This window comes from Zingiber officinale, chromosome 9A (genome assembly GCF_018446385.1).
Source record: "Zingiber officinale cultivar Zhangliang chromosome 9A, Zo_v1.1, whole genome shotgun sequence".
NCBI lineage: Eukaryota > Viridiplantae > Streptophyta > Magnoliopsida > Zingiberales > Zingiberaceae > Zingiber > Zingiber officinale.
The window spans coordinates 3,646,225-3,670,476 of NC_056002.1; the positions used below are offsets into that span (position 1 = coordinate 3,646,225).

The 24,252-nt window shown below is 33.1% G+C and overlaps 4 protein-coding genes across 9 annotated transcripts; all 4 read right to left on the reverse strand.

Annotated features, from left to right (window-relative positions):
- Positions 1 to 3,447: 3,447 nt before the first annotated feature.
- Positions 3,448 to 4,455, reverse strand: LOC122020624 (protein CASPARIAN STRIP INTEGRITY FACTOR 1-like). 4 transcript variants are annotated; one of them, XM_042578627.1, is made up of 4 exons: positions 4,307 to 4,455; positions 4,077 to 4,231; positions 3,924 to 3,979; positions 3,448 to 3,782 (listed from the first exon to the last, which is right to left on the reverse strand). In XM_042578627.1, the coding sequence occupies exons 2-4, from the start codon at positions 4,165 to 4,167 to the stop codon at positions 3,627 to 3,629; spliced, it is 303 nt and encodes a 100-aa protein (XP_042434561.1). In that variant the 5' UTR covers positions 4,168 to 4,231; positions 4,307 to 4,455; the 3' UTR covers positions 3,448 to 3,626. The 4 variants fall into 4 exon arrangements, with proteins under 4 accessions (XP_042434561.1, XP_042434563.1, XP_042434562.1 ...); XM_042578629.1 differs by having other exon boundaries at positions 4,077 to 4,205; positions 4,307 to 4,452; XM_042578628.1 differs by having other exon boundaries at positions 4,077 to 4,213; positions 4,307 to 4,438.
- A 1,100-nt stretch (positions 4,456 to 5,555) lies between these two features.
- On the reverse strand, positions 5,556 to 12,219 carry LOC122020500. The gene is made up of 5 exons (XM_042578456.1): positions 11,718 to 12,219; positions 11,265 to 11,343; positions 8,849 to 9,706; positions 7,641 to 7,898; positions 5,556 to 6,252 (listed from the first exon to the last, which is right to left on the reverse strand). Exons 1-5 carry the CDS (start codon positions 12,142 to 12,144, stop codon positions 6,093 to 6,095), a joined length of 1,782 nt encoding a protein of 593 aa, XP_042434390.1. The 5' UTR covers positions 12,145 to 12,219; the 3' UTR covers positions 5,556 to 6,092.
- A 560-nt stretch (positions 12,220 to 12,779) lies between these two features.
- Positions 12,780 to 13,755, reverse strand: LOC122021131 (bZIP transcription factor 11-like). Its single transcript, XM_042579218.1, has one exon. It carries the CDS (start codon positions 13,304 to 13,306, stop codon positions 12,794 to 12,796), a length of 513 nt encoding a protein of 170 aa, XP_042435152.1. The 5' UTR covers positions 13,307 to 13,755; the 3' UTR covers positions 12,780 to 12,793.
- A 3,236-nt stretch (positions 13,756 to 16,991) lies between these two features.
- LOC122021137 (iron-sulfur assembly protein IscA-like 1, mitochondrial) lies at positions 16,992 to 19,706 on the reverse strand. 3 transcript variants are annotated; one of them, XM_042579226.1, is made up of 5 exons: positions 19,592 to 19,706; positions 19,440 to 19,504; positions 19,093 to 19,283; positions 17,436 to 17,553; positions 16,992 to 17,358 (listed from the first exon to the last, which is right to left on the reverse strand). In XM_042579226.1, the coding sequence occupies exons 3-5, from the start codon at positions 19,280 to 19,282 to the stop codon at positions 17,229 to 17,231; spliced, it is 438 nt and encodes a 145-aa protein (XP_042435160.1). In that variant the 5' UTR covers position 19,283; positions 19,440 to 19,504; positions 19,592 to 19,706; the 3' UTR covers positions 16,992 to 17,228. The 3 variants fall into 3 exon arrangements, with proteins under 3 accessions (XP_042435160.1, XP_042435159.1, XP_042435158.1); XM_042579225.1 differs by having other exon boundaries at positions 19,093 to 19,504; XM_042579224.1 differs by having other exon boundaries at positions 19,440 to 19,689.
- Positions 19,707 to 24,252: the final 4,546 nt, after the last annotated feature.

Below are 24,252 nucleotides of genomic sequence, written 5' to 3' on the forward strand. Positions count from 1 at the left end.
AGCTCAAAGACAACGGTTTTATCAAAAATCGTTGTCTTTGAGCAAATTAACAATAGTTCTTTTTAAAATCGTTGTCTTTATACTATTGTCTTTTAATAGTTTTGTTGTAAAGGGTAATCCTTTAACCAAACTTTTTTGAGTTATGAAGTATCACCTTGAATTGGGAGCTAATCCTCCACACAAGAGATTCACCGATTCTATGCTAGGAAGTTATTTGTGTAATCTAGATCGAGGGTCCTCAGTTACAAAGGATAACCTTTAACCAGATCTTCGATATTACCTTTTTTACTTAGTAGCACTAAATGTCAATTGAGAGAACACTCCGGTAAGACCGTTGCGGGGTTGCACTAGAAATTTTATTAGAATCCCTATAATAGTGTAAGCATAGAGACAAAGAGATAAACAATACATACAGACATTAATCGACATCATAATGAAACCAAAATCCAAAAAACCATCTCCCAAAGCTCATTCCCTCTCAAGATCATCTCTCCTTCTCTCTCTTACTCTCTCAACTCTCTCTATGCTTCTCAACTTTAGCTCTCAAGACTTTTCCCAACCTTCGATCGTCTAGATAATTCACCATGAGAAATTAATTAGTGCTTAATCAATAGTCTCTATAGGATCGATATTTTTATTACTGACAACGTAACCGTGAACTTACAGTACCATAACAAGTTTTTGACACCATTGACGTAGACTATTTTAGATTAATATTAGTTAATTAGCATATGAGTTATTCTGGATTTGTTAATAGATTTTTTATTTCTACATTTACTTTTCTTGTTATTAGTTTATAATTTAATTTTTTCTTTCCTTAATTTCTACATTTTATTTGTTGCTCTTAATTTTACATTTTTATTTTTATTGCTATTACATGTCTATCCTATTTTGACTATTATCTTATAAATAGACATGTTTTCCATAAATGAAATGATGTATGCTTCAATTCAAAGGTCTAAAAAAATGACTGCTATGAAACCTCCTAATGTCTATTGTGAGATTTGTAGTGTAATACGTCATACAATCGAAATCATCAAACTACGCAACTTGGAAACATCAATGGATGATCTCGACAGAAAGCTTGATGCAATGGTCTCATCACAATCTCACACATATAGCCTCGGTTGGAGGAACCCTTAAAATTTCTTCATGAACAATCAACCACAAGGAGAGCATAACAATTTTGGGCTATCAACGGAAGTTCTAACACTATCTCAGTGGGAAAGAATATAGAAATTGGTGGAAGACAGCTTAACCACACAAGCTCAAACGCACAAGTACATCAAGCAAATGAATTCCAAGTACGATGACATAGACTCATCATGTGTTAGGATATCAACTCGACTTTCAACTTGGGAAGAGTCTCAAATGAGCAACAATAATGACGATGAAGGCACTAAGGTATAAATTAAAGAAGAAAATTTAATTGTGTCTACTGGCGCATCAAGAATTGAGCAAGTTGTGAATAAATGTGTAAGACTTGTGCAAAGATGGCAGAGCCCAAAGAATCACCACTTTAGTTGTATTTCCACCTAAGCAAGAACTAGAACCATCCTTTGATCCAGAAGTAATTATACCCACTTGTTTAGAACTTTTAGGTACCTCTCACCAATGCAAAGTGAGTATATTTAGTGATCTTTTAGAAAATTTTATAGAAGTACCTATAATCAATTTTGTAGGATGTGATTCATTTTTCCATATATACTCTGTCAAATTTAATATGATTCTAGTTCTATCTTATATAGCACGCTTGTAGGAGGTATGTTTTTTCTTTAGGTGTGCAGATTTTTCTAGGGCCTAAAATTGGAAGTTAAATATGAACCGTGTCCATTCGCCTGAATATTCTTTCAAGACGACGAAGATGGAGAGAGTGATACTTAACTTTATAGCTCCTATGATGAAAGCTCTCCATAATAAGATCCTTTAGTAAGAGGATAATGAAATATCTTACCCCTTCAAGAGCGAAATTTAGATGAATCTAATATGGTGGTTGAGCTAATAACCTAAAATAAGTATTTCTTGGGAGGCAATCCAAATTCTTTCTAATTTCCATTCAAGTTTTTTTATTTCTTTTTTGTTTCTTATCCTAATATATCTCTACTTAGCTTTTATTATCTATTTTCTTTTTGTAGGATTCAAAGTTTTTGAGGAATGTGAATATTAGATGGAGTATTTTAAGCACATGAATGTCTCAATAATCATTTAGAGTTCATCACTTGATAACTTCTCTAACTTCAAAAACCTCCTCTATATTATATCTCTAGTTTTTATTGGGACAATGAAAGGTTTAAATCTGGGGGATGTGTTGGATTGTAGTTTAGTTTTTAGTTAGTTTTCTTTGTTACATAATAAATTTTTTCCTAAATGTAAAAATATTAACACACTTGTTCTAAATTTTATGCATTGAAGGGCACATCAAAGAAAATTCAATAGGAGTCTCTTGTCTCAAATATATGCAGTGATAAAGCATTAGGAAACAAATAAAAAGATCAAGAATATTTTGAATATTAACTTTTAACTGTACATAAGTGTATTTTAAATTTATTTGAACGATGAATTAAAATAAGATCATCTATTTATTTAGACAATAAAAATATTAATTTCTAATGCAGAATATTAAAAGAGCACCTTTTATATTAGAATAATCTTTTAAAAATTATTACAACAACATTCTACTTATTATTTTTTATTATCTAAAATACCCTTTTATATTGTACTTGAGAATTATTTATACAAAATAGTATAACCTTAGAGTTGTTTTATATAAAATAATATCACCTTAAAGTAATTTTTACTCATTTTTAGTCGAAATTACTCCATGTTAAAAGTAACAATGTACAACATAATTAATAGATTTTAAAAGAGAGTTGCTTTTTGAGGACATGGATTTTAAAAAGAGCCCTTTTGATTCTCTTTTGATTTTTCTACGAACTTAATTCTTCAATTCTGGCTGTGTAATAATAAAGCTCCAGTTTCATCAATGGCCAATGAAAGGAAAGCCTCATGGAAGAACTTAAGTGTCCATAAGGATCTAAAATTTGAGCTTTAGTTACGGTGTACTCATAGAGATTTTTCTTCCAGTGAGAAACAAGTTTAAAAATATGGATTATTTGGATGATCCTCCATTAGTACTTCTTGATTTATCTTAGTGGTCGGTGAAAAATTTCTGTTGGACTGGCAAATTATCTTTAGGTTTAGTTAGTTCAAAGATTTAGATAACTGGATTACCCAAAATAAGAACTTGAGGAGACGCTAAGTCACCTTGCTCCTTCATACAAAACTCTTAACATTCAAATCCATTCTTTTTATTTCTAATACCTGTTTATTGCTGTAAAAAAAATTTGTTTATCGTTTAAATATTTTATATCTAATTTTTCAGATCGTAATTAACTTGACAAATTTATAGTAAATAGCTAGCCTAAGACCTAACTAATCACACAGATATATATCAAATTAATACTTCAGCAGGAAATCAAATCATATATGTACTATATACACCATAATATAGTTCATCATTTATTACTAGTTTGGTATATGATATAGTACTACGTGCTATATATTTGTTCTTCTTCCAGCTGAACATATTATATATATCGAGAAGCATGCACGCATTGATCGATGGATCAGTTAGGGATGAGCTTGAAAGGAGGCTTGGAAAGAGATGGAGTTGGATCGTAACTTCCATAATCCTTTGTGTTCACCTTCATCAGCATCCTCCAACGAACAGCATGACTGTCATCAACGCCATCAGCTCTATTCTCAGATATTGCATAATATTCCTGCCATTGATGAAAAATGGTATAAGTTAAATTAATTAGAAGCTAATTCCTAACCCAAAAAACTAATAATCTTTGTTATAAAAACAAGAAAGTCTGCTATAAAATTAATAAAGTGAAGGAATAAAGAGCCATTTTCATTACCTTGGTCATGGTTACTGAAGGAGCTGCATACTCGACAAAGTTCCTGCTTTCCCTCCCTGTGTGTGAGTGTGTGTGTGTGTATAGAAAATGAAGAAGGAATTAAGATCTTTTTGTAAAGACAGTCTTGAAATAAGGGATTGAAGTTGTACCTACCTCCCAATGCTGTTGATGGAAGTGAAACCATGATGATGATGATCATGAAGACAACAAAGGTATGTTTCTGTGCCATTAAGGCCATCACCATACACTGCGATTTCTCAATCCCTTCAGTGCTTTTGCTCTCTGATCATCTACTTGATATGATTTCTCTGTTTTCTTGGATGTTTCAAGAACGAAAGAGCAAACAGAAGAAGGAAAGAGACAGAGAGAGAGATTAATGTTACCTTGTCCTAATTAGCTTAACTAATAGAAGGAGAATGCTGCAGACAGTGTTGGAAATGGCCAAAGAAGTTGTGAAGAAAATTAGATAGTCAATTCTTTATACGTGACAATGCAAATCTCACTCGACTCTTTTTTTAAACAAAAAAAAAGGAGAAAAATAAATATTGGAAAGAGGAAGCCGGCACTTTCTCTTTGGACCATGCTTTAAGACAACTCTATGTTGTCTAGCTTAGCCATTACTTTAAGACTGTGTATATATAAAATATATACAACTTTAACCTTGTTTATTAGGGATGATAATATATATAATTAACTACAATGGAGAAAACACAAATTAAAGGAAAATACATATTCATTGCAACAAGCTTTACAAGCGAGAGTGAGCCACTAGGGAGGAATCATTCCCTTTAAAATGTATAGCCGGGTCTGTCCAAGAATAAAGCTGATGAGAAGAACTAGGAATTCAATGCTGACCACTAAGTATATCCTATCCAAGGACCTCAATTGAGATGGCGAAATATCATTCGAGGAATATCGGTTTAAATGTATAGGTTTATATAAATTAAGCTTGCCTCATACACATTAATTTGCTCAATGTAGGTCCTCGTTTCTTATCTCGACCAGAATGCTTTGGCCTTAATCATATATGCATAGTGGGGATATTGGAATCATGTCATATAAAGGCAACCATATACTAATTATTAAGGAACAAAAAAGGTGAAGCATATATATACCTTTGAATTAACAAATTAAAGAGAGTTGAATAGTTAATGAGTGACTTGATTTAAAACTATTAGTTAAGCAAAGTTGTGTTCGCAGGCTAACAAAGACGCTAAGAAGTGGTATTGCACCAAGAGCAAAATATATATATATAATACGAAATAAAGGGTTTGTGAGTGAGTGAGCGAGTGGGGTGCACTTTAAGCTTTGGGATTGCTTCAACTCGACGACTACAAGACAATAGTGGAGAATAAAGGCAGATACCACCGTGCCTAAAGTTATGATGTACTCACAAGAATATTAATTCTTTATAGTACTTTTGACTGTTTGATTATATGTTTTTTTATTTTTTTTAGAAAACAAAGAAATAAAATTAAAATTAAAGAATTTGATGATCACATGCTAACTTAATAGCTGACAAAATCTATCTTTTATAAAATATATACGAGACGGGTGTCACAATGAAGGTAAAAAACCCCAAACATTTGAACGTCGCTAGAAAAACGTTCGAGCGCCATACAGATCCATGTAGGAGCATATAAAGGATGGAAATTCCTAATTAGATATCTATCTGGGGAAAAAAAGGCCCAGAATAGAAGAAAAGCGTGTAACTAGTGCATGATTGAGTTCATAAACCAAGCCAATTACACTCGGCTTTATAAATTTTACGTATCAATTGCATGGATTCTATAGCACTTTTTTTCATGGTGCATGATCAGCATCGGGCCGAGACCATGTAGGCATTTTTGTCCAAACAAACGTCGAAGCAGCTGACAAAGCATTCAACTTCAGGTGGGGTCTTTGATAAAACAGCCGCATAGAGAAATCTGAAAACTATGACACGCTTCAGAACAAAACTAGTGAGCGCACCGACGTCCTTCCCTTACTTTAGAACCTCTTGAAACCATATGAACATCTCCACGAGTTACTGAAAACATACTCATAAAACCAGCTCCAGCTATTAAAACAAAAGCAATTCTTGGAAAATTGACGATCTTATTATTGACGTGATCCTGACTCCGAAGGAATTAAGCTCCAATCTGATGGATAAGATTATATTGACACTAGTTATCTTTCCAGTGATGACAAGGACATCCCTTGTAAGGAAGAACAAGATGGCGGCAACTTGTAGAAAGCTGATTTTAGGTAAACTGTCAATTCTTCTATTAGGTGGGTCAACATATAAACCTCCTCAGCATGATTTCTAGTTGACCAGTCCTCAATAATCCTGCAAGTGTTAGCATATGAATGTTTTTTAGGAAAAAAAAATTATGATCATATGAGTACAGAATCATAGTGCTTATAATCATGCATTATTTAAAATCATATAGGGGCAGTTCTAGATCCATTTTGAAATAGATAGTGTCATCTCAAAATGTAAAGCGCTTTCTTGCAGTGTTTTTGAAATTCTACATATGAATCATCAGCATCCAATAAGTGATATTGGTTTAATTACTCAGGATCTAGGTAAAAGGAGAAACTAGATTGGCTTTAATCCCAACATGACTTTTTTTTGTTCTATTTCTTTTTCTCAAGTTTGCTTTTGTTTGTCCAATACAATAATTACAAGTTGTAAAGGTAGCATGCATTTAACATTCCTTTTCACGTTGTCTCCAACGATATAATGTACAATTATGGTGTAACAATTTGGGTCATAAAGGGTTGATCGTCTAATGATCCATAACTAAACAATTAAACGTGTAGTTCATCTATGACTCAGATGCTCTATCTAAGCTATAAATATATAATATAAAGTTATGAATACATCTTATTATTCCATATAGTTCAAAGGACTATGTTTTTAATCTATCTGTAATAATTCAAAACCATATATTCTCTCTTTTTTTTCTTTTTTTTTTTTGAGTTTACTAAATGGGTCATTTTGTACCAACCATTTATGACTCATCTATATAATTTAAATAATGAGGTAAAGTAAACGATTTATAAATGGGCTACATACAAGTCAATAAAATCTAACCTGTTTTGCCCGTATATGACATGAGTTGTATGAGTTTGTATTAAATGTGTTGCAGGTTAATGAGACATTCCCCAGTTATGACCCCACCAACTCAAATTACCAACCATATATTGATATCTTATGCTAATTCATTACTTTAGCTAGCAGACAAAGTAGGAAGGTGCAAGTGTACCTCCACAATGTTCTAACTTCTAGCATGCGAACTTGTTAAGTTAGAAAGGCCCTGATAATGGCCAACATTAACGCACCACTCGTAAGAGTGAATGCCAGCCAATGATTCATTCAACTTAAACGCATAAGTGCTGCCATTAAACCCTACACCCTAGCTGATATGGAAAAATACAAACAAAAAACAAAATTACCAATTTATACAAGACAAACAAGTTGTGCCACACGAATAGGGAAAATATACTTCATATAGCCAAAATACGTCTTTAGTATAATCAATCTTTTAATGCAACAAAAATATCATGTATTCATCCACCTTGTGCACATAGATAATGAAAGATGCTACAACAACAACAAAGCTTTATCCTATTAGGTGAAATCTATTATATGGATCTTCTTATGCCGTTAGGCCCATAGTTGAAGAAAGTTAAGGGGTCATAAATAATCGAAATAGGAGAGACTATTATTACCTTGCACTTGCTTTTGAATCAATGCTGCAATCAGAAAATAATACTTTCAGAAAAGGTTGCAAATCTGCAGAAGGGAGTGGTCCCCTGTCGACATTTTCCATGCAATAGCCACTAGAACTCCAAGATTTTGAACTTAAGAAAACCAGAAGTAGCATTGGAGTTCCTGAATTCATGTCCCTAACAATTATCCGGTATGAAAGTTCATCTTCTGCACTTTCTAGTAGCAAATTGGCAAAAACTCTCTGCAAAGTGTGATTTCTGAAAAAAAGTATGCATTCAGCTGTTAAGAACATAGTTTGAGTGGGTAAAACAAAATAGCAGAAACTGTAAATCAATCAGATCAAATAACAAACTGCGAATGGCATACTGCAACAAAAGCTGACATTGTACATCATAAAGCACAAAAATAAGAAGAACCCAGTATTTACTAATTACCAGAAAAGTGCAATACTTAGTGCACAATTGATTTGCATAAAAACAAGAACAATCGCCAGACACTATTATGTGAATCTGAATCAGTTGAAAGTAGTGGCACTCTCAATCTGACACTATCTATAATACTATCAACACAAAAAAGGTCACACAACCAAAATACAAAAAGAGAAGACAAAAAGATTACATATGTACCAAAAGACAAAATAAGCATAGAATTCACAGATAGATGCCAAAATTAAGCAATATCTTAATACACAAGAAAATTGAGTAAATATTGAATACTTTTTGCTAAAATCCAAAAAGGTTGAAGGATTGATCTTAGTATTATCAAACAGTAAAAGTTGAGTAACCATTGTTTCTAAACACTACCTTCAGCTAAATTACATACAGTTGCTCAGTTTGTACTTGGTAACTTGAAAACATAAAGAATAAAGCTATACATACAGTCTTAGCTATTTAATTTTATATGTAAATGTTATTGATGGGGCGGTACATCAATTGTTAATAGTCTCTCCTTTCCATAGACAAGAAATGTGCAACCTACAGAAACTTTAAGATATCTACTTGGCCAAATCTTACAGATAAATCCAGAGGAAAGAAACCACTAAAATATATAGTAAATTTGAAAAGACATAAATGATCATGACTTTTCTCATGAGAAGAATCTAAAATATTATCATTCAATAACATCAGTAAACAATAATGACATGTTTTAACCTTCAATAATTCTGACTAGTTACTATGCCTAGATAATCATTGATAAAAAGGATCACCTGAATATGTCACCAGTTCTGCCAATTGAAGCACAGGTAGAAATGCAAAACTTGAATAGTCGAATTCCACCATCTAGTGGAACATTTGCACTTCTAGAAGAAGGATTGCAACCAATAAGAGATGAGCAATTTTTGCATAAAACATTAACCCATTTAACATCATGTGAAAAATTGGATGTTGGAACTATAAAGCCACCTCCAAGAGACTTATTATGCGGCCATTTCTGACTGCTAGGCATGGCTGATGGACCAAGCATAGATCCTCCAGAAGTATGATTTAACACATTGCACATTTTATCATCGCAGTTGTGGCAATGACCATCTGAAGATATGGTGTTAGGCAGATCTAAAAAATGTTTCTCTGATTTTCCACAGCAATAATCTGAATGAAGATTCAGGAAATTTGCATCTTCAGTACTTAGCATCTCATCAATGGTAAGCTTTGGGAAAGACACATGATCAGTGTCCCCTTGAACAGGTGTTACTTTTGCTAAATCAATACATGCTCCTCCCATTTTACATGAAGAAAAATCCAATGCCTCTGCAGCAACATCTTCAGCAAACTCACAATAACTACTCCCATTTGCAGAATCAATTCTGACACCATTAGATGCTTGCTCATTATTTTGGTGATCAGGATATCCAGTTAGGAGATCCTGAATTGTATAACCTTCTAGATCATCCTGGCATAAAATTATTGAAGCACTATCAAGTAGGCATGTACCAGCAGAGCAGTCATATTTGTTGACGTATTGAGAGACAATTTTCTCACTTGCACCGCCAAATGAACAGCAGCAATTTCCAAACCAATTGTCTGCCACCTCTTGCCAATTCACCGACGGCATTTCCACAAATTGTCTGCAAACCAATATAGTATACACAAGATAAAAAGGCAGATTAGAGATTGTGAAGATAGGGGCAGCAACCACTTCACTAGGAAGATTATTTTCCAAAAAGACAAAGAAAATAACAAATAAACAACAAGTTCAAGACGGAGACACATACAGTGGCATCCATATCTAAATCCAAAGTCATTTAGTTCTTGTATATTTGCATTGACCTGCATAGTGACATTACCATGAAAATAAACTTTTTTTTTTTTTTTTGTTTTTAGCGTATACTTATTTACACATAAGACAAGCACATTAGAAAACAAGAAAGTGGAACTCTTCATGCATGATATGGAAAGAAAGCAAACAAGGCAAAAACCTGAAAATCATACCTAAGTTGATCGATAAAGCCTAAATTTCTCACACCAATATTATCCTTCTGCAAGAAAAAAAAAAATCTTGAATAGGAACCATTGTCCCAGTTCTGAACAGAAATCTAGTGTGACCATTCACAAGACTAACAATAATTTCACCCCTTCCATCTATGCCATTATTTATTCAAGTTCTCGATTCTTAAGATCTCCATTCCTAAGATCTCCTCTTCCATCTATTCCTTTATAATTTAAACTCCAAATATTCAAAGTAAAAAAATATGACTGCATGAATTCATCTATCAAATTTTCACTTTGGTTATAGAAATTACCAAGGTTCAAAAGCAACCAGCTTTCTTAGACACAAAAAAGGAAAGCAGCTTCCACACACTAAATTAAAACTCTCCCACCAATATTGTGTCCATCTGCAAGACTGACCTGAGACCCATCTATGAAAAAGCACACAGACTAGCATAAAGAGCATAGACACTGTTATGCAACAGGTGCATATAATAATGATAAACGTGCTCATCATATAATTTCTGATTGCTGTTGATTAGTGGCTTCTGTTCTTCTTAGTTGAGCCTTTCCTCTTGAAACAAGGACCTAAGCTTATCTCTCAAGATCTTGTCATAAAAAAACTAAAGAAATATCACTAGCTATATGCCTGTGGTCATGTATCTATGATGCTTGTCTGATACCAATCATAAGTGAATATTTAATTTACATTACAGTGATACAGATAATTGCTTACAAGAACCAGAGGTTTCAAAACCAACAGGAATAAAATTGGATACAGAAAGGAAATAAAACCTATTGTCACTATTAATAGAAGCTAATTTTGTTGATGGTTCATGATGATCAAACTTGCCTAAGTTCAAGAAAAACAGAAGAACATAGTGTAGGACAACAACATCACAAAAGACTTCAAAGTCAGAACTGCAAAGTGGTGAAATATCAGAAAATGTTTCCTAAGATATCTCAAAATACAGATGATATCCTATATGAGTCTTTGCAAAAAGGAGGATGGATAATTCACATGGTAACAATAATAAAAGAAAAGTAGCACACTGGTTGACATCAGGGAAACAATATGGCAACAAAGCATGTCCAACTTGAGTGCTTTATAAAGAACTAAATGCATCATACTCTTTGTTTATAATGTGAGACAAAGTAAGACGGTACGTTCAATTAAAATGGGATGCCCATGCTTACCTCAGGTGTTGTTTCGTTAGCTTAGTTGAGCATGACTTGCAAAAGAAATCCACAGCGCCAGCGGAAAGGTTCTTTATATCTGAATGTTATTCCGGAAAAAAAAAATGATAGACAAGATAAGAAAATAAGGGACAGGAGATTCATGATAAAGGAACTGTGATTTTTTTTTTAAGTAGGTCAAATAACCTCTCCAAACAAGTAATTGTCGACTTGGCCTTGGTTGCTAAATGTTAGTGTCTTTCATGTCTCTTTTAATGTTCCCAAATCTACACTCTTCTAATCAGGAATGGAATTGATCATTATATTCATACATTTTGCATAAATACACTATGATGATGCAAATGGAGCATAGGGTGAGTTGATTTACCACTTAACTTCACGTTTTAATAACTAATATATTGTTACAAAATTTATTACAATTGAAAATAGAGTTTTAAATATAAGCATGCTAACCGGAATCCAAGGACAGCGGAAGCGACCTATTCGAGACCCCGCCGGCACCGCTCGCAGTATCCCAAGAACCGGGATCGAGGACCCCAAGTAAATCCGAAACGGCGGGATTATCCAACGGGAGGACCAACGCCAGCTTAATCTCGACATGGTCGCTTGTGGCCCTGCAATCCACTCGGCAGCTCGGGTCGATTAACACTCTAGGAACAGGAACCCTGAGTCCTACGTCGTTCCCGCCTCCATCCTCGATCCAGGAGACGAGGATAACGAACTGGTCGAGGCGGAGGGATGCAGCGAGGTTTCGGCAACGCGCCGAGGGGTCAACATCCGGGTGGAAGAGGTAGAGGCGAAGGGTGGGGATGTAAGAGAGCGTTTCCCAGGTGAAGCTCCACCGCCGCTGGCTAGGGTTTTCCGATGGGACTGAAGCCATCCCCGCTCGCTTCCAGCACGATGGCACCACACGCGCTCGGCGGCGCGGAGAAGGGGACGACTCATGTGCTTTTGGTCCAGCGTGGCCCAGTAGCCCAAAACCCGTTAGACGTTATATAAAGTAAAGCCCGACCCATATGTAGGCGAGATTTCACTTCCTCCGTTTACTTTAATTTTTTTTTTTTTAAATGCCGAGCCTTCGGTTCAATTAATCAGGAGAGGAATCTTGACATAACACTCACTATCACTAAGAAATCCGAACTCTCGTTGCTAGCTAGTTACCACCGCACCTTGGTGAAAATTTTCATTTCTAGATTAATATGGAGAAGATAAATGAATAATTATTAGTCATTAGTACTAAAATATGGAAGAAGATATGCGTATCAACTCGATCCCATGATTTAATATAATAATATCTCATGTCTTAATTACTGTAGACATTGAATGAAACATTTTGTTTTGTAACATTGAATGAATGAATCATTTGATTCTTCATCATCCTTGAACAAAAGGAACAAAATCAAAGCTGATTAAGGCATTAATGCAAGCTATTAATTATTGGAATATTAAATAGAGAACAATGCAGACTAGAAACATGACACACAGACCGAATCACCAGGCCCATCAACGCTAAATAGGCCGTGATCTGATTATACTTTTCCCTGCCCATCCTCTTCCCGGCGTTGATTAAAAAAGTACCCCAACACGTCCGCCGAAGCCACCCTTTCCGCCGCCGCCGCCGCGTCGGCGTTCATCGAGCTCCACTGCCCCATGCATTCTTCGTCAGCGCCGCATCCGGAGAAGGCGCATCGGCGGAGGATGTTGTTCAGCGCCTGCAGCGTCAAGTCGAGCTCCGCCACCTGGGCTCTCAGCACGGCGTTCTCTGCCTCGGCCGCCGCGCAATGCCGTTCGGCGAGGGCCAGCGCCGTCATCATCCGGCAGTTTTCCTCCCTCAGCCGGCTCGCCTCAGCCGTCAGATCGCCGAGGTGCTTCTGTTTCCTCATCCTGGACCGCCGTGCTGACTCCCGGTTCGACAGCATCCGCCTCTGCTTCCGCCGGTTCATCAGGTCCTCCTCCGACTGGGTGTTCAAGCGCCGGCTCGCACCGGAAGAAGTGCCGCAGGGAGACGCCATGAAAGCTCGCTTTTCGTTTTTGCTTATCATTTTACTTTTTAATCAATATTACCCGAACACAGAAGTAGACTAAACAACACGCGTACGATATTTATCAAGAGACGCTATATATCTATTCAGGCGATCAATCGGTCAACGAGTTCATGAGAAAACGTAGAACCAGTAAAGGAAGACGACGGAGAAGGACTGAACCAAATGCGTTCTTCGCCGGAGAGTCGAATTGATCATAAACCCGGAGAGCAGGATCTCACTTAGGATAGGCGACATCTATCAGGAACGCTAACAGGAACCCGTGCTGCATGTATGTGACGATCTAAGAAAAACGGCAGACAAAAACTGAAAATAAAGATGAGATTTGGCAGCAAGAACAGCAACAAGGGACTCAGAACCAGTCCCAAAACCACAGCTTTGATTCACCGAAAGAATCAGAGAGGGAAAAAAAATCGAAGCGGACGACGACCACAGAACCGAATTAGGGAGCGGATGGAAGAAGAAGGAAGAGGCGTTGGGCGTCGAAGGGAGTGGGACTTATACAAGAGCAACTCGAGAGGGTAAATTTCACCCTACCTGTACAGGTAATGCCCCAACCTCTCACAATGAGATGGTGGGACTCACTACTTAAGTGTGGATCCCACCATCCCAATGTGAGAGATTAGGGCAGTGCCTGTACAGGCAGGATCGAATTAACCACTGGAGAGGGCGGAGCTTTGTTTACTTGAGAGAGAGAGAGCGAGAGAAAGCGAGAGAGAGGGCAGAGGTTACAGGGAGAGACGTGATGAGGCATGTGGGGTGGAATGGGAGGTTGAGGAAGAAAACAATGCCAGCTGGCCAGCAGAACCCTGACCAATTAAATTCACCTGCTAATTCCAATTTTGTCGATCACCATAATTTCTCATTTATTTTACCATTTTTTTCAGACAAAATTAAAAGATAGGTAAATTAGAGAAAAATCCTCAATGGTAATCATAACTTTACATATAATCCTCATGCCTAAAAAATTTTGTTTCCACTCTCTGCATACAAAGTATTACTTGTTTCAACTCCCTCATGCAAATATTGATACCTAAATTGCCCCTCAGATTTTTTAGGTACAAAAAGTTCAAAATTGAGTACAAAAAGTCTGAAAACGAGTATAATTCTTCTTAAAGTCAGTTTATATTAAAAATCGAGTATATTTTCTATCAAAATTGTCCCTCTTATTTTTTAGGTATAAAAAGTCTAAAAATAAGTATAATTCTTGTTAAATTCAGCACTTTACACTATAATCTAGTACTCTATACTAGGATCGAGTATATTTTCTATTGAAATTAACCCATATTTTTTAGGTACAAAAAGTCAAAAAATCGAGTATATTTTCTATTAAATTCAGCACATTAAACTAAAACGAGTATATTTTGAGGTGAAAAAAAGAATCGTACTCAATTTAATAGAAAATATACTAGATTCTAATTTAATATACTGAATTTAAGAGGATTTATACTGATTTTTGGACTTTTTGTACCTAAAAATATTATGGGCAATTAGGTAAATATGTTTGACTGGGGAGTGAAAAGAAAGTTTTTCATGGATGGAGACTGCATGCAAAGTTGAGTTTACCAATGGGGAGTGCATGCAAATTTACCCTTAAAAGATCTTCCGACCGTAAATCTTAACTGAGAAAATATATTGTAAATAAATATAAATTTGCAATCAGTTAATAAATTAAATTGATCATATTTTACTATAAATATAAAAAATAAATCATTCTTATAAAAAATTAATTAATTCGGTCCATTATTAAACAATCGAGTTAGTACCCAATTTTTTAAAAAAATTAAATAAATATAGGTCCTCTTACAATATAATTGTTTCCATTTAATTAATTTAATTGATTTTAAAATTTTAAAATTTATAGTCAATCGAACAAATTTAAAAAATTAAAATAACTGAATTTTGGAATAAACTAAGACCAAACTTAATTTTCTTAGCTCTGGTAATTGTAATAACTGCCTTCTTAATGAATAAGTCAATCCTCTTACATATAAAACTTTAATTTCGATAAATTAATGAATAAGTCAATCCTCGGATGATCTAGATGGGGCCAGCGCACAAGGCCCACATCGTCAATTTTTTATTTTTATATTATTGATTCTATTAATTTTTATATGAATTATACAGTACCATTTTTTTACACCAAATTTTTCAAAGTCTAGCATACCTCTCGTGCTAGGGCGCATGATATTTTTGATATAATAATCAGGAATTAATTCTTAGAAATTAATTATTTAAAATTTATTTCATCATATGTATATTTATATATATCTTTCTTTATATTCATGAAATTGACACTGACACTAAATAATTATTAATATAACGGATCTATATTTTAAAATCTAGCACTGGCCTGACAGCTAATCTAAAAATACTATATTGATACATCATCTACTGTGAACGGTTCTTAATTTAGGTTAATGATCCACGAAAAAGTTTCTTAAAATTGAATCAGTACCTAAGCAACATACATACTGACAATTAAATAAATACTATTGAATTTGCATCAAATTTTAAATTCTAAGGAGAGGAAAAAAAATAGAGAATACTTTCAAACTCCCACGTGACCAAACGACACTGACAGGACAATTTAATCGAATTTGAACAGTATTGAGAGATGCTGCGGAACAAGTCTGTCACGATTTCAAAATAACTTTAAAAAAATAAATTAAATGTATTATTATTATTATTAAGTAAATCCACGTGAATTGTTAATGTTGCGTACTGATTTATTAATTAAATAGCACAAAATTTAATAGATTGAAGACCAACCGATGGAACTGCAACGAGCATGAGCAGAGGCTTTCATGTGACTTGAAGGCTTTAAATAATCTCATGTTCTAAAAGGTGTGTGTGGACAAGTTAAATTAAGCAAACTGCTTATGTTTGATAATCACTTCCACCTCCATTAATCACTTACTTTCTCCCAAAATAACTACGTCCCCTCCCAACTTTTTGTTCGATCATATAGCACGTTCATATGTATACACAAATATATGTAACACACAAGTGTCCATCGAACTTTTGGTCGTAGACAATGATGTATCATCTGCCATTGTATAAGTTTATGCATGATTTGGACTTCAAGGCAATAAAATGGAATCCTTTTGTGCCTTTGCGCTTTCCACCGTCCTTGGAATTCTTTTCTTTTATATCTAATTATAATGGTAGAAAATTAAGAGCCCATCCTTCTTTATTTACATCATTAAAAGAGCATTTTTATTAAAAAATAATAATATCAAAATAATACTTTATGAGTAATTTGATTCCTAAGTTTTTTTAATAACTTCATTTGTGGGATGGACGTGACCTGTTTGAGGTAATGCCACAGACAGAGATCCTAACGCGACGCCAACTGCGCTGCACCGCCCACTGTATTTTTGGTTCGCTATTAATGATTTTGGAGAAACGCTAAAAGAAAGTTTCTATTTGTATTTAGATAAAATAATATGTCACTAAATCTGAAATAAAATAATATTTTAAAATTATTAATAAATATATATTATTTTAATGTGCAAAAGAGAGTAAAAATAATGTTTATAATTCCATATTAGTCCTCAATATCATTTTTTAATTTCAAAACTTCTGCTTAAGCTAGTTCTCTTCTCCCTGTTGTTGTCAATCAAGGAAAAACAAAACAAACAATGCAAAATAATACTAGAAGATTCATATACGACCAGCGGCACTAATCGAAAAGTTCATGTACAAACATAACAAATTGGATATGTTATTGTTGGCTTATATTACATCACCACCTCCTGGGATCATTGAAATGTAAGGAATCTATCGACTAAACAATGTTAGGTCTCGAATAAACGCTTGCGTTAGGCAAATTTCATCAACTACTTGCCCTCGCTAAAACGGCATTAGGTTCAATTAGAGAATTAAGTACAGCATTTGAGACTGCAAAACCAGACTCTCCTTAAGATGCCGCAGAAGAATTGTGTTGTGGACCGGCTGTTTTAGCATTTGGAGTGCTGCTTCTTGTCATAAAGGATTCCCCGCACCCACATTGCCCTTTTGAGTTGGGATTGATAAATATGAATTCTGACCTGGAGTAAAAGGTATCACATATTTAGTATCTGTAGACAAAAAATGCCGCGAGTGCAGTGTATGCACTAAAGCTTACTTCAGTGCGTCATCAACATAATCCATCTTTGTTCCAATTACATGCATAAGAGCTTTAGGATCAACCAGTATTTTGACACCCTTGTCCTCCACCAGTTCATCAAATTTAGCCTTTTCATCTGCAGAGCACCATATTTCACATCAAACTTATAGCAAACATCAAAGCAGCACCAGATTGTGTGACAGAGTATGATATCAATATCAAGTCTGAATATTAAGGTCAGGCATACAATACAAGATGCCGCAATAACAGTCTGAAACTAAAGCTAAGGTATAATGGCTAGAGATAAATCATAGCAACCAAATATTTAACTTTGCCAAATGTTTTGTGGAAGGTAATCACTCTACCTCGTAATGGGATATTAAATAGCGATTATATTTTGTTTTGCAAACTCAAATCGAGTTTCACTAAGTAAATGTTATCACTGATTAACATCATTAAAAGTAGAATCCCTTGAAAATTATTTTGTTCCATCAAACCTAGGGATAAATAGCTTATCAACAGCAGGAGAGTTTCCAAAAATGCATGCTTCCAGTACTTGTCTATGAACTGGACTCAATCATGAATCAGTAGACTAAATATTGCTACTCAAGCATTCTTTTAAAAATTTAAATGCACATATAACATGGCTACTTAATAGATATGACTATTATGGGAAAATGGATGTTTGGGCAACATTGTGTCAGAATATACAGATTGGTTTCCATTCTATAGTTCAAGCTCTAGAAAATGAACAGATCAATGGAAATTAACATTGTATAAGAGCATGACGACATGCTTTCTGCGTGTAAAATTTTCTTCTACCAAGATTACAGTGAGACTGTTGTGCAATTAGCACTTAATCTCTGATCACAATATGAGGTACCTCTTATAGCAAAAAAAAATGAAAATGAAAATATACCATACTTGAAAACATGATTGTTGCTAGAAAAAAGCAGCCAGACATTCCCAAACTGATACTTATATTCGTTGTCCAACTGAGATTGTCATGTTGTCATAATAGACAGTGAAGAAGCCTATAATTGCTCAGTGTGCCAGTTGCATTGATGGTGGGGGTTTTTTAATACTAAACTGTCTTTTACCACCTTTCTAAGCAATTATGCATAGATTTAGATAACATGGGCCATATCAGAAAAGATAAAATGCATAATTAGGTTATTGAACCAGGTGATTAGGCATGAATTTCTGACATAGATGAATATCAAGTGAATAGCTTCACAACAAACAAAGTTTAATCTCGTAACAAAATGGAGCCAAATTGCCACCGTTATCCTAAGTGATTAGGCATCAGGATATATGTTCCACACTGTGATAGATCAATTCAGCTGTATGACAAAAAAAAAACTGAGTTGAGCTGATAAACAATTGAATTGACGTTCCAAAATAAACAGATTTTTTTACCACCATGTCACCATTCTAACACAAATGGACCATGGACCAGCAAGACAAATCAAAGCAAAGGAAGCAATAGGAACTCTAGAGCATGTACAAGAAAACTAGGAAGGATTGACAATAACAGCCACCTCTGGCAAACAAAAATAAATAAATAAATAGTAAGAAAAAACCCAGCCAAAAAAATGAGTAGCTGCCAAATTCAAAGAGAAAATAGCATTTCTATGACAAGAGGCAGTAGATAAAAAAGACGACAGGCGCTTACCAGTATAGTTAAGGGTGTAGGATAGACCATTGCAGCCACGCGCCTTGACACCAAGCCGGAGGTAAGGCCGCTTCCGGAGGTTTAGCAAGTAACGTATCCTCTCAGCGGCAGCATCGGACATTGACAGAACGTGCTTACGAGCTGCAGGTCCGACCTTCTCCGCCACCGCCTTCATAGCAGAAGACGCCATCCTTAGTCGGACACCGGAAAACCACCAAAAAGATAAATTCCTCAGTTTTATTCTTTACCATTCTCCTCCATTAAGCATGATCGATTCATCAAACATCACGTGTTCATGTCTGACCAAAATTAAGCAAATGCTAAGTAGAAACAAGTGCCGGCCTTACCCAAAGAAATCCAATATTTCCCCCAATCACGCAATTTACCTCGATAGCGGCAAGCAACAAAGGTTCTACAATATTTTAACCTAACAAACAGATCAGAGAATGATCGAGTATAAACAAGCGCGAAAACTGAAGATTCAGTGGAAGAACTAAACTAATACAGGCGGAGATAAGCTTTAGGATGACAAGAGCAAACATATAAATGGATTATCATGCCGCAATCTCGATAGAACCTTGACCCTGTCTTCTTCTTTTCCCCGTGTTTTGAGTAGGTTCAAGTTATCATGTATAACTTTAGTTATGTGATTATCAAATAATCACATAACTAAAATTATGAAAAATAAAACATAACCAAATGTTATTTGGTTCAACGTAGTAATACAACAAAAACTTATTTATTTGAAGGTTTTAATGAATACATTAGTTTAATATTTTATCGTATTACCCTCAGTTACAAAATCAACTATACATAATATTATTATTATTATTATTATTATTATTATTAATGTTTTTTTACTTTTCTTTTTCTTGTATTTTTTTTACTTTTTTTATGTGTTTTAAAATTTTTTTAATGTTTTTATATTTTTTATATTATTTATATTTATTTTTTTACATTTTAAAATTTTAATTTTTATTTATTTATTTTATTTTTTAATTTTTTAAATTTTAAAAAAAAAATTTTAAATTTATTTTAATTTTTTAAAATTTTAATTTTTTAAAAAATTTTAAAATTTTAATTTTTTAAAAAATTTTAAAATTAAAATTTTTTTTTAAATTTATATTTTTTTATTTTTTTAAATTATTTATTTTTAAAAAAATTAAAATTTTTTAAACATTTAAAAAAAAATTACATTTTTAAATATTTTTTTACATTTTTTTCTCTTTTTTCCATGTTTTTTCTTATCAGAGGGTATTTTTGGTAAAAAAAATTCGTTAACCCCGAAATCAAGAAAAACCTTAGTTTTCTGAGGTTTTCGGATTCCGGACTGCATGACCCTTTTGCTGACGTGTCGGGCATGGAACATTACTCGGGAATCATCGAATACCTAAACCAAACAAGGTTTTTGTTGATAACCTTGGATGAATAACCAAGGTTATCAAGAATAACCCCGAACCAAACGCACCCTTACTATGGGAGCAGAAAAGGGCAATGATCCTCTAGTCCAGGATTCTGGACCATCCCTGACCTCAGCGGAAAAGTTGTATCGTGTACTCTATCGTCTCTTTGCACTCTAGTTTTTACCGATAGAGATCTTCTGGTTCGTAAATTGCGGACTAGAGGATGATCCATTGATGTGGACCCTTAATTTGGATGGACCCCATCTATTTAAAGATGAGTCCATCTAAATCAAGGATCCTCATGTAATAAACCATCTTCTGGTCCGTAATTTGCCATGTCCTGTCAACCAAAATAAACAAAAAATAGATCTTCGAATATATAATATGGAAATATGCCATAGTAATAAAATAAAGCATAATAAACATAAATTATATACATGAAATGCATATAGATGTGCTTCAAATAATACCTATAAATATATATAATCTCCATACATTATTGTATTTCATAAGATCACTTTGTTACATAATCATATAAGGGCTACACTGTGAGGCTTCAGAATCAGTAGCACATCTTAGAATTGACTTGTTTTTACTTATCTTGCTCGATCTCATGTTGTGTCGTACTTATATTTGTTATCAGTAGCACATCTTCTTCTTTCTTTCTCTCTTGGTGAAGGCCCTAAGACAGATCATAATCATTAATAGAATGCATTAAACACTAAAACAATCCAATACGAATCAAGGTAGAAAGAAGAGAGATAATAAGCACACCGTATACATCACTGACAAAAAAAATCTTTCAAGCGCCTACTACTAATCACTCTATGGAACCTGAAGAATCAATTAGCAGCAGCTCCATTCATCCTCTGTTCGATGTTAGTCTGAGTAGCCTAATAATAGGTTCATCCAAACACATTTAATTTTAGGGTGCGTTTGGTTCAAGTCATCATGTATAACCTTTGTTATGTGATTATCAGGTAATCACATAACCAAAGTTATAGGGAATAAAACATAACCAAATGTTGTTTGGTTCAACTTAGGTAATGAAACAAAAACTTATTTGTTTGAAGGTTTAATGAATACCCTAATTTAATATTTTACTGTATGACCCTCAGTTACAAAACCAACTATACATAATATTATTATTATTATTATTATTATTATTATTTATTATTATTATTATTATTATTTATTTTTTAATGTTTTTTATTTTTCTTTTTCCTGCATATTTTTTTACTTTTTTATGTGTTTTTTTATTTTTTAATGTTTTTATATTTTTTAAATTTTAATTTTTATTTATTTATTTTATTTTTAATTTTTTTTTTATTTTTAAAATTTTTAAATTTTTTTTAATTTTTTAAAATTTTTTTAATTTTTTAAAATTTTTAAATTTTTTTAAAATTTTTAAATGTTTTTAAAATTTTTAAAAAATTTTAATTTTTAATTTTTTTAAAAATTTTTAAATTTTTTAACATTTTTAAAAATTTTATTTTTTTATTTTTTTAAATTATTTATTTTAAAAAAAATTTAAAATTTTTTAAAACATTTTTTTATTTTTTTACATTTTTTAATATTTTTTTTATATTTTTTCTCTTTTTTTCATGTTTTTTCTTATCGAAGGGTATTTTTGGTAAAAAAAATTCGTTAATCCCGGAATCAACAAAAATCTTAGGGTGCGTTTGGTTTGCACCGTTTTCATTTTCATTTTCTGGAAAACGCGCGTTTTCTACAAAACAGAAAACGATTTTTTGTCATTCTCTATTTTTCTAGAAAACGATAGCCAATTTTTTAGAAAACGCGCGCGGAAAACACAAACCAAACACCATTTTCCAGAAATCGCGCGTTTTCCAGAAAATGAAAATAGAAAACGCGCGTACCAAACGCCCCCTTAATTTTCTGAGGTTTTCCGATTCCGGGCTGCATGACCCTTTTGCTGACGTATCGGGCATGGAACATTACTTGGGAATCATCGAATACCTAAACCAAACAAAATTTTTGTTGATAATCTTAGATGGATAACCAATATTATCAAGAATAACCCCGAACCAAACGCACTCTTAGAGTTCTCATAGAATCAGATGCAACATCGCACCCTTTTTCGGCTTAAAGTAAAAAAGTAAATAAGAATAAGAATAGAAAGAAAAGAGATTTCATAATATAATTACAGGTTAAAAATTAGCTTATAAATCGATTTTTATTTATTATAATAATTATCAATTTAATATTTATTTATAATTTTATTAAATTTTGTTATATATTTTTTTAAAAAAATCATTGTTAAAATTTTATAAAAAATTTAAATAATTTTTTGTTACATTTTAAAATTTTTTACCTAGGTAATGTTAATATAAATACTAAAACAAATAATTATAAAATTGGATGATATCTTTAATTTTTTTAACAATCGTAATCGATATAATTATTGACTGTATTTCTTTTTTACTACAAATCATTTTTTATTTAATAAATTCGCCTTCCAAATCTTTTTCGTGTAACTTTATTAAAATACTAGTAATATTATTAGTTTTAACTCAGAAAGTTGGATCAAAGACGAGAAAAAGGGCGTTGAGAGAAGAGAGAGGATAACACTAGTGAAGGAGCGAGAGTGCTGAACGAGTCAATCCTTAGGGAGCTATTTGGATCTTAATTTGAAATAAAAATCATTTAGATTTGTTAGATTAAGTTAACGAGTCAAGTTCACATATAATTTTGAGTTTAAAAATATTATTAAACTAAGCTTGAACTCATGTGAATTATAAATATAAAAATACCTTAATAATTATTATAGTTAAATATCTTAAACAAACTATCTCATTTAACTTTTAAATAAGTTATTTTTAACAAAGTCGAACCATTGGTGATTTATTTAATTTCATACGAATCAAGCTTAAGTTTAAAAATTAAAATTCGAATTAAACTCGAATTTAGCTCGAACTTAGGAGACAACTAATCAAGCCAAACTCAAGTCTCTTATTGTTCATTTCGGCATGATTAGATTACAGTCCTAATGACAACTATATAAAAAAGACGGCAGAGCGAAGTAGTATAAGTAAAATATTAATTACTAATACATATTACAATACATATTTTTAATTTATCAATCAAAATTAACTCTGACTAATAATTAAACTTTAAGTTAATAAAAAAAACAATAATTATCTGACCAAAAATAAATAAATAAAAAAATTAAAACTACCTGCCAAATCTAACATTTACCCCAAAATAAAATGATAACATTCATTTCGGTTCGGGTTGATCGGGTTCGGGTTGAGGTGTTTTGGGTTGAACTCGGATTCGGATTTGGTTAAAAAAAAAAACTCAACCCAACCCAACCTGACCCGACCCACCCGAATTGACACCCCTAGGACTCACATGAGACAGTTCAGTCATACAAGATAACTCAATAGCTATTCTTATTCGTAGGGTCGGACCTGATTTTTGGGAGTTTGGCAAAAAGAGAAAAATGGTCTCTATAGGAATTTTTTTTACTAACATTCAATTTGAATAGAGTTTAACAGAAAAAATTTAAAAATCAATATATTTTATTTAAAATATGATAAACTTCATACAAAATATATTACTTAAGATTTTTCAAAAAGTGCAACACTATAAAATATATTTCCTAACATTCTCCTAAAAAAGCAATATCTACAAATACAAAAAAAAATATCAAATAGTCATCGAAAAAATCTAGATATTCTAGTATTTTGAGAAGTAAAATCATTAATAAGGTCTTCAAAATATTTTTTTTTTT

What these genes read in the sequence shown, in the direction of transcription:
- LOC122021137 (XM_042579226.1), bottom strand. Translation starts at nt 19,282, where the DNA reads ATGGCGTCTTCTGCTATGAAGGCGGTGGCGGAGAAGGTCGGACCTGCA. An exon ending in CTACACCCTTAACTATACTG is followed by an intron (nt 17,554 to 19,092) that starts GTAAGCGCCTGT and finishes GGTGCTCTGCAG; the next exon opens with ATGAAAAGGCTAAATTTGAT. An exon ending in TATGTTGATGACGCACTGAA is followed by an intron (nt 17,359 to 17,435) that starts GTAAGCTTTAGT and finishes CTTTTACTCCAG; the next exon opens with GTCAGAATTCATATTTATCA.
- LOC122020500 (XM_042578456.1), bottom strand. Translation starts at nt 12,144, where the DNA reads ATGGCTTCAGTCCCATCGGAAAACCCTAGCCAGCGGCGGTGGAGCTTC. An exon ending in CTAACGAAACAACACCTGAG is followed by an intron (nt 9,707 to 11,264) that starts GTAAGCATGGGC and finishes ATTGGTTTGCAG; the next exon opens with ACAATTTGTGGAAATGCCGT. An exon ending in GATTCAAAAGCAAGTGCAAG is followed by an intron (nt 6,253 to 7,640) that starts GTAATAATAGTC and finishes TAACACTTGCAG; the next exon opens with GATTATTGAGGACTGGTCAA.
- LOC122020624 (XM_042578627.1), bottom strand. Translation starts at nt 4,167, where the DNA reads ATGGTGATGGCCTTAATGGCACAGAAACATACCTTTGTTGTCTTCATG. An exon ending in TCCATCAACAGCATTGGGAG is followed by an intron (nt 3,980 to 4,076) that starts GTAGGTACAACT and finishes ACTCACACACAG; the next exon opens with GGAGGGAAAGCAGGAACTTT. An exon ending in CTTCAGTAACCATGACCAAG is followed by an intron (nt 3,783 to 3,923) that starts GTAATGAAAATG and finishes CATCAATGGCAG; the next exon opens with GAATATTATGCAATATCTGA.
- LOC122021131 (XM_042579218.1), bottom strand. Translation starts at nt 13,306, where the DNA reads ATGATAAGCAAAAACGAAAAGCGAGCTTTCATGGCGTCTCCCTGCGGC.